This window comes from Fundulus heteroclitus, chromosome 21 (genome assembly GCF_011125445.2).
Source record: "Fundulus heteroclitus isolate FHET01 chromosome 21, MU-UCD_Fhet_4.1, whole genome shotgun sequence".
Classification (NCBI taxonomy): Eukaryota; Metazoa; Chordata; class Actinopteri; order Cyprinodontiformes; family Fundulidae; genus Fundulus; species Fundulus heteroclitus.
This window is the reverse complement of record NC_046381.1, coordinates 41047474-41059502: the sequence shown is the minus strand read 5'-3', so window position 1 is coordinate 41059502 and position 12029 is coordinate 41047474. Positions and strand designations below refer to the sequence as shown.

Below are 12029 nucleotides of genomic sequence, written 5' to 3'. Positions count from 1 at the left end.
GTCTGAGCTAAAACCAGGGAAATCTTATTACAGTTCTGCTGAAATGATCCAGGCATGTTTTATGCCTGTCCAGGCAATCCTAAGGGCAGCATGAAGAAGATTTAAGAGAAATATTACAGAAATAAATAGGTTGATGTGAAAATGTTAAAGAATTGCACAGAAACATTAAAATAGCACCCTTAGTTAGGCCCAGTTTATTCAATTTATCTGCAATAAAAAAATTGCTTTTGGTCTGAGGTACACTTTAAGTTATTGCCATCAATTTGCCTGTACATTATGTTTGTATTTTAGTTTTATTTCTTTCCTGATCTCTTCCTTAACTTCATTTACTTTATAGATACTCCTTCCATTTAATTTTCTTCATTTCTTAATGGTTGATTAGTCAATCAACAGAGTAGTTTCCTCTTCCAGAATAGGATTTGATGTAATGTTCCGTTGCCAGTGCTGAAGACAACATATTTTAGTTTAACTTTACTGACGTGTTTCAGAATTCTTCTTTCCTTTGTTTGGTAGATTGCAAAAAACTTACAGGTGCCTACCGCCACTTACTGTACAGGAGTGTGTAGCTTTATATGTTCCACTTTTTATATTATTATTATTTTTTTTATATATTTTGTATTATGTAAAAATAAAGACAATGATTTATTAATAATGATCCTAATTTCCTCCCTATCCACTTCTGCACCTAATATTTGCTTTAGAACTGAATGTGTTTTTCACATAAAATTCTCCACATCGCGTGTTTTCTCACGAGATGTGGACATCAGTGCCCCCTTTATATTCTATATTTTTTTATTTTGTATTGTGTAAAATAAAAACGATGTTTTATTAATTATCCTAATTTCCTCCCTATCCCCGTCTGCCCCTAATATTTGCTTTAGAACTGAACATCTTTTTTAATTTAAATGTGCTACCTCGCGTGTTTTCTCGCGAGATGTTGACAGCAACGCCCCCTTATATTCTATTTTTAGTTTTGTATTATGTAAAAAAAAAAAAAAAAAAAATCGTTAATGATCCTAATTTCCGTATCCACGTCTGTCCCTAATATTTGCTTTAGAACTGAACATCTTTTTTTAATTTAAATTTGCCACCTCGCGCGTTTTCTCGCGAGACGTGGACAGCAGCGCCCCCTTGTTTGTGTGTGGAGAAGCAGCACAGCGGCTAATGATAGCAACGGACACTACCGGGAAAAATAATTTAATATTGTGTTCTCTCACACTCTTGTCGTCCAGTAAAAGTTGCGAAAGGAGTTGTTTTTCCCGTTCCTTGCTACATTTTTCACCGGGACCGAAGGACTCTTTTTAATCCCGCGGACGGGGGACGCGGCCTGCTTATGTAGCCGGCTTCCCGGTGCTCCTCAGGCGGCTTGCGCTGTCAGGAGAGCCCGGTGCTTCCGCTCGCTTGTTTTACCTCCGCCGCGACAGAACCAGCGGAGCTTTTTTTAAATTATCTCTGCTGTCGCTGGTTCCATACCAGGCGTCAATGGTTTCACCGGCCCCACTCTCGGAGCCGCCGGTGCCGGCGTTTGTCGCCTGAAAGGCGGAGCGGCCTGTTTTGTTTTTCCCCCCACCGAGCCGCCATGAATCTCCGCGAACAATAAACACAACCATAAATAACTGCGCCTGCCGTCGCCGAGCGGAGGGTTTCCTCTGGCCGCACCATGCGCCACAAGCTGCGGGGAACACGGCAGGGACACGCATGTGGATAAAGGGCTTCCCGCGTCGGAGCTCGCCGCCAGCAGGAGCGCTTCATCATGGGGGTTTCGGAGCGACTTAACCGGCTGAAAGCGGCGCTTTGAGGCGGAGGAGAAGGAGGCTCCGCTCCGGACTTCTGCTTTTCCCCCCTTAAATCTGTTTCATGCGGACAGCAAACCTAAACGCTGTGTGCATGGTAGGGCCTTCCAGGAGCTCCGGGACCGGGGGCAGCACGCCGCGGGTGGACGGGCTGGGGAACCCGGCTTCCTCTCGTTTATGTGGGCTTGTTCACCGACGGAGAACCGACTGAGCCTGGTGCCTCCGTCTATGCTCTCCCCGGAGCCGCCGGACTCCCATCACACAGATTTTTACCTCACGGAAAGCGGGAGTTGATCGGGGAATTTGTGTGTTTTTTTTTTTCTTTGGGGGGTTGTTTTTTTTTTAAGTGTTTTAACGTACTGATCCACTTTAACGGACCGGAGCCTGCCAGCTGCGATGAACCCGGTGAATGCGACCGCTCTCTACGTGTCGGCGAGCCGCTCGGTGCTGCAGTGCGACCCCCGGGATCCCCGGGAGCTGGCGGAGCTCTGCAAGGTGCTGCCGTTCTTCCGCCAGTCGCTGTCCTGCCTGGTCTGCGGTGAGTCGTCCTCCGGCGCGCTGCCGTTAAAGCGCCATGTTTGGGATAAATTAGGGCGACCGCCGCGCCGCTGTGACGGTGCGGGCGAGCCTTTAAAGCGGCGGTGCGTTCAGGGGCTGACGGAGATGCGAGAGACGTCGGCTGGCTCTGTGCTGTCTGTTGCAGCCGAAATAGATTTTAGATGGGTGTTAAATAAGGCAACATTTTAAGCTGCTGAATCAAATATCTTTGTGTCATAAATTATTTTTTTATCCGATTTGTAAGGTAGTTATGTATTTGTTTACTTTTTTGCCTATTTTTGTGTTTTGCCTAAAAATAAAACAAATTGTTGAACATTCTTTCAGGGATTATTGGTCCATGCTTTTGATATAAATTGTAGTTTTACCACAAAAAAACAAAACAAAACATAAAAAGACAAATAATCAAGCGTTTCAGTTGCGAAGAGGCGAATTTCCCGAGTGCCGTGAATGCACCACGACACACCTCCGTCTCTGTGAGGCGTTTAAGGAGCTTCAGCTGCTGTTTACACCCACTATACCAGTCCCCTTTCACGTGTAGGGTACAAAAACTATCCACTTCTTTTAATAAACCAAAGCTGAATATAAAATAAGATTTATTGAGAACCTGTTTGGTTTCTTTAGTAATTATGAATAATCAGAATCAGCTTTATTGGTTCAGGACTTAGAGCCCAATCAGGGAATCTGACTTTGATTACAAAGCTCTCAGCATACAGACATGAGGTATAAATATGTCGAATGTGTTTAAAAATAAATTATGTAATACATATATAATTGTATATTGGTACATTTAGTCCTAATATGGATGAATGTCTTTGGTTTTGTTGCTCCTTTTGAGATGTTCTAGTGGTTGAAACAATCACGCAGGTTAATATTTAAATCTCATATATTTGTCCCATACAGTGGGATGGATGGAGTGATTAAATCAATCATTGCTGCGGCATTTAGAGCCAGACTTTACTGCATACTATTTAAAACTGTTTTTACAGGACAAGCACATGACTTTTGAATAATTTATCTGCTAGAGATCTGTTTTTAGCGTCAACATTTCTAGTTTTGTCCATTTTAGTTGAAAATCCCTGATTCAGAACCCGAGGGTTGCACCATCAAAACGCTTTAAGTCGTTATAAAAACATCTGGGACAGAGAATCTAAATAAACGAGGACTGACTGATGTTTCCCCCCAGCCTCCCTGTACCTACAGACTACCTGGTGATCGGCGTGGAGGCGGGCAGCGCTGCACGCCGGGCAGCGGCGGCCGTCGCTCAGTGTGTGCTCGCTTGTTTCTCATGAATGGACCTTCTTCCTTTCTCCCGTCTGCAGCTGCGTGCTTTAAAAGCCGGCGTTGCTAAGGAAGCTGCTCTCAAAGAGCAGCTGTCCCTCCGTCCGGCAGCCTGCCAAGCACCACTCAGCAATACAAATGCAGAGCAGCCAAGCGTGAGAGAATAAGGAGGATTATTAGGGTTTTAGCCCATTTTGGGTTTCTCTGCCGGCTTTCTTCAGTATCACTGAGTTCTCCTCCTGTCACGTGTCATTTATTCAGCCTCTAGCAACAATATGCCTGCAGGTTCAACTTCTTGATTTATTGGGATTTCATGAGACAGACCAACAAGAACTATTGCATGATTGTTATATGAGAGAAAATAACATGGTTTTAAATGTGTTTACATAAAAAAGTCCAAGTCTGGCTTATTTAACCGCTGAGTCAGCATCTTCGCAAACGCTCACGCTCCGCCAGATCGGGTCACAGATTCTCTGTTGGGTTTCTGTTAGGGACTTTGACTAGGCCATTCTGACACACAGATGCTTTGACGTAAACTAGGACAGAGAGAAAAACCCGAATAATTACTGAGAAACCTGCAGGTAAATTATCCGCCCCTGGGCTTCGTTAACCACCGTCCATTTCTGCTGCACGTCGCTCTTAGTTCCTCTAACGACAGCCTACGCTCCGGGTATCCGGACGGCGAGTTATCAGCTATGGAGGGAGACGGCAGAGAGCAAGAAACGACAGAAAGGGTCAAAAGTGTGGGATCACTTTAACAATTAGCAGAAACTGAATTAGCTTTGCTTAATAGCACGTCTTCAATGCTTTCTCTCCCATATGTTAATTCACAACTAAGTCACATGTTTATAGTCAATTAGTGCTATGAAAGCACATCAGAAAGACGTGTTTTATTAAGGGAACACTTGAGGAAGCAACACATCTGCAGGTGCTTTCATGTGCAACAGATGCAGATCTGACAGACGACGCTTTAGCTCTCTGCCCCAGAGCTTTGTTGTGATTGGCCAGCATGGCGGCCATGTGACCAATCACATGCGAGGATGTAGGATCGTACCGTTATGTGAAAACAGAGGGGGTGGGGCATGTCCGACCCGCTTCTCCATCACTGCTGTAGGTTAGAATCCCCACAGATTAACGTTAGAACCGCCGTGTTTCATGGTTCAGAGTGAACCAATGACGGTGTATACCGATCGATAGACGTGTGGTTAAATAGAAACAAAAGGGTCAATAAAAAGTTTAACAGAATAACAGTTTTCCTTCGTTTTGCTTTCTAGCCTATCATAGAGGTTAATACTACAGTCATTACATCCTCCCAGCCAATCACAACACAGACCAAGGAACGCTAAAACAAGCTTCAATGAGTTCAGAGAGCATGTGTTCTTATTTATTTATTTTTTTTAAGACTCAGTTTTAGTAAAAAGTTGGTTTAATAAAGGGTTGTGTTTGAATGCAGTGTTCTTGATTTAAAAATAGGTCATTAAGCAACAGCATAAACTGGCCAGGGCTCCACTTAAAATAGCATTTTTGATACTTATCCATATCGATCGACCTGATTTCTACTTTATCAATATACTTTTTTTTCTATATCGTCCAGCCCTAGTGGAAATCACGGGTAACGGTTGTCCCACAGATTCTCTCCCTGAGCTGAGCATCTCTGTAGCTCCTCCAGAGTTACCATGGGCCTCCTGGCTGCTGTTCTGATAAATTCTCTCCTCTCCTGGTCTGTCCTGTTAGGCAGTCCGCCATGTCTGGTGCGGTTTGGTGGTATCAGAGAAAAGGAGACTCTTTTTTTATTTTAATTTGGTAAAAACGTAGAATTTTCCTTTAAGATTGTGCTATAAAGAGTAGCAGAGGGTTAAAAGTATCAATACCCCTGGACTCACGATATGGCAATCCTGAAATAATTTATTATAATTATGTGATAGACCAACAGAAATGATTGTGCTGTACTTTCCGTTGGTCTATCAGATAATTATAATAAAATATTTCAAAATTGTATGGTGAGAAAACTATTCCAGGGGTATTAATACTTTTGAACTTTTTGCTACTCCGTATAGGTTATTTAACTATAGCATAAACAATCAATAACAACTAGCTATTTAATTTTTGAAGTAGTAAAATTGTATTAAATGTGTATCAAACAGCAAAAAAGTGCTTAATATACGATCCATGGATTGTGTAGAATATGCATCAACAGGCTTTAGTGGACAAATATCTATTTAGATATGTTAGCTTAGAAGCTGAAGCAGTTGGAGGCATATCCACAGTGGTTCCTGTTCTCTACATTGATGCATTCCCTGTTTTGCTCTCAGGTAACCTGCTGCAGGACCCCATCGCTCCCACCAACTCGTCATGCCAGCACTACGTCTGCCGCGGCTGTAAGGGCCAGAGGATGCAGCTGAAGCCGTCCTGCAGCTGGTGCAAGGACTACACCCGCTTCGAGGAGAACCGGCAGCTCTCTTTGCTCGTCCACTGTTACAGGAAGCTCTGCCTCTACATCACCCAGTCCCCGCTGGCGCCGCACCTCGCCAGCGCCGCCAGCGACTCGCCGGACCTCCAGGCCATCCTGGAGGAGGGCCTGACGTTGGCTGAGAGCGAGCTGGAGGCGGAGGACGTCTCCGACTCGGCCTCGCCGTCTCAGACCGCCTCCACCTCCGAGGGGGTCCAGTCCGACGAGGCTCCGCCCTCCACGGAGGTCAAAGACGAGGAGCGGAGCCCCGCCGCCGTGAACGGCCTTCATGACTGTAACGGGCTGGTCAGTTCGGACTCGCTGCAGCCCGTCGCCGTAGACACGGGCGGGGGCGTGGCCAAGCGGGAGAGCTTCCCAGAGGAGATCCCGGTGTGTGTGAGCGTGGCGGCCAGCGGGGAGGCCGGGCTCTGCGACATCAGCACTTTCGGGGACGACCTGAAACACGGCGGGGGGCCTCTGCTGCTGAGCGTGGAGGACGTTCTCAGGACTCTGGAGACGGACGCCGAGCCCGACGCCACGGCCGAGCCCGCCCCCCACCAGGACTACCACCCATCAGTACCTCAGGCCGGCCTGAACGGGCCGCATCGCCTCGACCCCTCCTGCCTCATCCTGGACAGCGGCCCCCGTCTGCCCCACCCCCACCTGCTGCCTCCCCCGCAGCCCTCCACAGGCACCCCCCACGGGCCCCCGCGCTGCCACCGCAAGCGTTCCCGCTCAGAAAGCGACAGCGAGAAGGTGCAGCCCCTCAACATTACCAGCCTTTTGCGGGGGCCCACACTCGGTGCCATCGGCGCCCCCCACCACCCCATTAACCCCGTTGCCACCACCAAACATGAGCCCAAGTTCTCTGCCGCCACCCCGCACCCCCACCTCTCTCCCGTCCCCAACGGCGGCCCCCCAAAGGTGGGCAAGACTGTGCTGGTGCCCAACAAGGCTCTTAAAAAAACTATGGAGCACCACGGGGCCAACAAGAAACCGTACGCAAAGGCCCGGCAAGGGGCCCCCAAACCTCGCACACAACCCCGTGACCGAGTGCCCCCACACCCCCACGCCCACCCGCTCTCTCACCCTCCGAGCCCCTCGAAGCCGCTGTACAAGAAACCTGTGGAGAAGAAGGGCTGCAAGTGTGGCCGGGCTACGCAGAACCCCTCAGTGTTGACCTGTAGGGGGCAGCGTTGTCCCTGCTACTCTAACCGCAAGGTGAGGGCGGAGCTAAACCTTATAGTCCATGAATGTCATGCATTATTAGCTAAACCAGTTTATTACTCGTCACATATAATTATGTTTTTTGGTGAATAATGAAATTAAATCGACTCGATGTGGCAGACAAGTTGGTATTTAGGGCTTTTTATCAGACAAAGGATCATTTACTGGAAACTGTGGCAGCGAGGTGTGAAATGACTCAACGGAAACCCTGATTGCAACAAAAAGAAGAAAAAAAGCCTCTTGATGCAAATTATTTGGTTTGTTGCTTTGATTTTCCCCACAAATAATCTATGCAACACGAGTGTGGGAGGCTTGAATTGGCGAATGAATACCAAAACAATCGCAAGGAGGAAAATAAAAGGGCAAAAAGAGAAACTTTTCAAAAAATGTGCACAGTTTAAAATTGTAAAGGTACTAGGACAGTATTTAATGACGATGCTGTATACTTTACTATCCTTTGGGATTTTATGAGCTAAACCAACACAAACTGCTTTATAGTTTTGAAGCAGAAGGAAAAATATGTATTTAAATGAATTTGCTCTCTGGTGTTTAGTTGGGAAACGTTTGAGAATAAACCACATTATGTCAGGGAGGAAGCTGCAGAGACGTTTAAAGCAGTCAGGTTATAAAATAATACAAAGGCAAGGCAAATTTATTTATATAGCACAATTCAGTACAGAGACAATGCAAAGTGCTTTACATGATTAAAATATAGGAAAATAAAACAAGTAGGAATAAAATGTAAAATAAAAAAATGTAGAAACAAAATAGAACATTAAAAACAGTTGGACTAAAAAACGAAGAACCTGAACTAGGAGTGAACAGCACCCTGAACACACCATCCCTGCTGTGACACATGGTGGTGGCAGCATCATGCTGTGGGGAAGCAGGTCAGCGTTAACGGGGGGGATGAATGGAGCTGAATCCTGTTAGAGGCTGCAGGAGACCTGAGACTGAGGTGGAGGTTCACCCTCCAGCCGGAGAACCAGCCTGAACACACAGCCAGGTATTATGGGATGGTTTAGATCAGCAGCCTTCACAACCCTGAGAACCGTTTGGTTCAACCAAACAAGATTTGTTTGAAAAAAAGCTACATGAAGCCAGTCGGCTTGTGTTACAACATCCACTACCAGGAACATCTTTATTTTGTTAAATTAAAGGAACATTTTTAGGTTTGTTACATGAACATTTCCTTGAAGGGAAAGTTTTTTTTATAGAAAATGGTTCAAAACCAAAAGACACAAAGTAACATTCCTAGAAAAAATCTGCTAAAGTTGGCGGTATTATTATTATTACATTATAGAGCACTGCTCAGTTTTTTAGCTTGTTTGGCCAAAGCTATTAAAGAGTGCCGGGTCTGAGGAGTCCAGGATTAGATGTGTTTCCCCCAGATTTCCACTTCCTCCGGTTCTTAAAGTGTCCGCTCCGCTTCAGACCGCCTCCGTGAAAATCAACGCCTACTACGTCCGCGGTTACTCCGTCTGGCTCCGCTCTGAGTTCATGGAGCTGGAGCAGAGCGTGCACGAGATGTTTTACACCGTAAAAATGGGTATAAAAGAGCCAGAAACAAAACTAACGTCTCATTTATTCTCTTAACAGCGTCTGAAAAGTTCTCTGTTGCTAATTATACATCGACTCGGCGTATTTTTGCTTCCATCAAGTATGGATGAGTAGGGCTGGACGATATATAAAAAAAGACTGATAGATATCGATAATTATCAAACAATTTAAAACATTCAGCTTTGGTCATTTTATGCTGTTGCTTATGACCTATTTTTAAATAAAGAACCCTTAATTCAACCAACATTTTACCAAAACTGTCTTTAAAAAAAGAAAAACACCTGCTCTCTGAACTCTTTGAAGGGGGCGGAGCTTAGCGACAGAGGGATCCTGGGTCTGCGTTGTGATTGGTTGTGAGGATGTAAAACTGTAATATTAACCTACATGATGGGCTAAATTGTAAAATGAAGGAAAATTGATCCACTATTGACCTTTTTATTGACCTCTCTATCGTCGATAACCGTCTATTTATCAACATAAATATTGTTATTGAATTATCGTCCAGCCCTATGGAGGAGTACGTCGGCCACCAAAAACGTATATACAAAGCATTTATATATTAAACGACATATCTGCTTCCTTGTTCAGTGAAAAAAAAGTAGTTTGCATCCAATATTTAAATAAAACGTCCAACTTTTTAAAAAAAAGACGTTTTGATTAGTTACCGTTTGGTTATTCCGTTTTACTTTGACAAACTGGATGTCGTTAACGTTCTTTTCCTGTTTGATACGATTGTAATTGTGGAGCTTGACCCGGCTGGAACCGAGCAGAACATAGTCCGTATTTTCATGGTGAATGTCGTAGAAGTTACGCAGAACGTGGAACCGTTCTCATTAATTAACAAAAGAACGTAGTCGCTCCGTCATACGGATGTGAATAGAGGAGGTGGAGTGTGGGGGTCAGAGCGGCTGGCCCGTCTCCATCCACATCACACACACTCAGCTGGAGCTGCTGATGAAGATTAGGCAAAGATTCCGCCCGTAGATGTTTAAAGCTGCCGGCGGCGTGTTGTTTTACTTTAGACGCGGCGCAGAGACGTGTGCGGGTGTGTTCTAAGGCTCTGTGTGGCCGTCTTCCAGGCGTGTCTGGACTGCATCTGCCGCGGCTGCCAGAACTCCTACATGGCCAACGGCGAGAAGAAGCTGGAGGCCTTCGCCGTGCCGGAGAAGGCCCTGGAGCAGACCCGCCTCACGCTGGGCATCAACCTCACCAGCATCACGGCGGCGGCCCTCCGGACCCCCGCCGGCGGCTCCCCGGGCGGCACCCTCCTCAACGTCACCACGGCAACCGGCGCGCCCGTCTCCGCCGCCTTCCTGTCGGGGGCCGGCCACGACAACCGGGCCTTCGAGGATTCACTGGAAATGCGGTTTGACTGTTGAGGTCCCCCCCCCCATCCCCCAGCCCCCCCCACCTTCCTACATTCCCAGGTGGACCTGCAGCGGCGGAGCCGGAACAAGGCAGCTACAGCGACGGGCGGTCAGAGCAGAAGAAGAAGAAGCAGGAGGACAGAGGTGTAGCGTTACTTTATGTGCTGACATTTGCTTTCAGTGAGAATAGTTTCCTTTCTGTCGCTCTCTCTGCCTCGGGTAACCTGTGGAGGTGAGCCCCCCCCACCCCATCCCTTCCCACCCCGGTTTGGAGACAGAGTCACCCACGTCAGACTGGTGTAATTCACAGAAGACGTGATTTTTTTCTACCCGGACGCATCAGTTGAACGTTTTGTAAGCCAATCAGGAGCAGATCTGCAGTCAACCAGGAGGTTTTCACGTTGCTGAGGGCCGATGGGAGCTGTGCCGGAGCACCAAGCACCACGGCTACCATACTAGCTTCTCACCTGCTTAGCTGTAGAGCCAGGATGTGAATTTTAACACCACCAGCCAAGGTTTAATATGCCTGTTGAATGTTTATACTCTGTGAGCCACTCAAGCTACTAAATATTACTATGAGATGTTGTATACTTACAGAAACATGTATTTAAGTAGTAAAATTGTGAATTTTAAGTCTGGAGGAAAAACAAGAATCCCTGGTTTGCTGTTTTTTAAATGTCGTCATTTGTGTGTTTGTGAACATGAAGCACTTTCTCACACTGGTCACACAGCGTAGAAACACACCGTGTTGCTTATCTGCTCTTTGCGTGTCTGAAGTCTCTGGTTGATTGCAGACGACGCTGGCTGGAGGAGACCGCTCCGGCTCTCCTCCCGTTCTTCCTCCGTCTCCTTTGCATCAAACAGCGTCTGCGGTATTTATTCTCCCTCCAACGCCAGTCCCACCTCGGGCGTCCCGGTCCGGCCCGCTCTGCCCGGCGGCTCCTACCGGTTCTGTCTCGGTTCAGTTGCAGCCGCCTTCTTTAGTGTTTGTTTCCGGTGTCTCCAAACTGTTTTTGTTTGTTTCTCCCTCTGGGCATTTAAATAACTGTAATATAACTGTAACATATTTCCATAAAAAAGAAATGAAAATCAGAAAAGCGTCCTGTGATGGTTTTTTCTACATATGTATCAAGTTGTAATACCCAGTATAAACACTAGAGGGCAGCAGAGAACGACCCTTAATTGAAATTGAACATCATTGATCTCACAATGGAGAAATTCACTCCTGCATCTTAACCCATCACCCTTGGGGAGCAGTGGGCTGCCACTGTGCGGCGCCTGAGGAGCAATCGGGTTGAGGGTCTTGCTCAGGGACCCAGAGTGCAGGCAGTGGGGATCGAACCAGGTACTTGCATCCTTCCCAGAGCACAAGCGCACTTCTCTAACCACTAGGGCACCACTTACTATATTTCAAGTCTGTGTGTATATATATATATATATATATATATATATATACATATATATACATATATATATATATATATATATATGTATATATATATATATATATATATATATATGTATATATATATATATGTATATGTATATATATATATATGTATATATGTATATGTATGTATATGTGTGTCAATTTTCTGTTTGGTTTAGTTGTAATACGTGCTTGGCCACTTTTTTTCTTTTCTTTTAATTGCAAGGATTTTTAGTTATGATCAAGAATTGAATTTAAAATTCTTCTTCTAACGTATAAAGCCCTTAATAATCAAGCTCCATCATATATCAGAGCTCTGATTACCCCGTATGTTCCTAACAGAGCACTTCGCTCTCAGACTGCAGGTC

The 12029-nt window shown here is 45.8% G+C and overlaps 1 protein-coding gene across 1 annotated transcript; it reads left to right on the top strand.

Moving 5' to 3' along the window:
- The first annotated feature begins 1121 nt into the window (after positions 1-1121).
- Positions 1122-11329, top strand: msl2b (MSL complex subunit 2b). Its single transcript, XM_021313821.2, has 3 exons — positions 1122-2331; positions 5942-7299; positions 9945-11329. Exons 1-3 carry the CDS (start codon positions 2190-2192, stop codon positions 10242-10244), a joined length of 1800 nt encoding a protein of 599 aa, XP_021169496.2. The 5' UTR covers positions 1122-2189; the 3' UTR covers positions 10245-11329.
- Positions 11330-12029: the final 700 nt, after the last annotated feature.

Excerpts from the sequence above, each read along its gene's own strand:
- msl2b (XM_021313821.2), top strand. The coding sequence starts at position 2,190 with ATGAACCCGGTGAATGCGACCGCTCTCTACGTGTCGGCGAGCCGCTCG. Across the intron at positions 2,332-5,941 it reads GCTGTCCTGCCTGGTCTGCG|GTAACCTGCTGCAGGACCCC; the intron begins GTGAGTCGTCCT and ends TTTTGCTCTCAG. Across the intron at positions 7,300-9,944 it reads CCTGCTACTCTAACCGCAAG|GCGTGTCTGGACTGCATCTG; the intron begins GTGAGGGCGGAG and ends GCCGTCTTCCAG.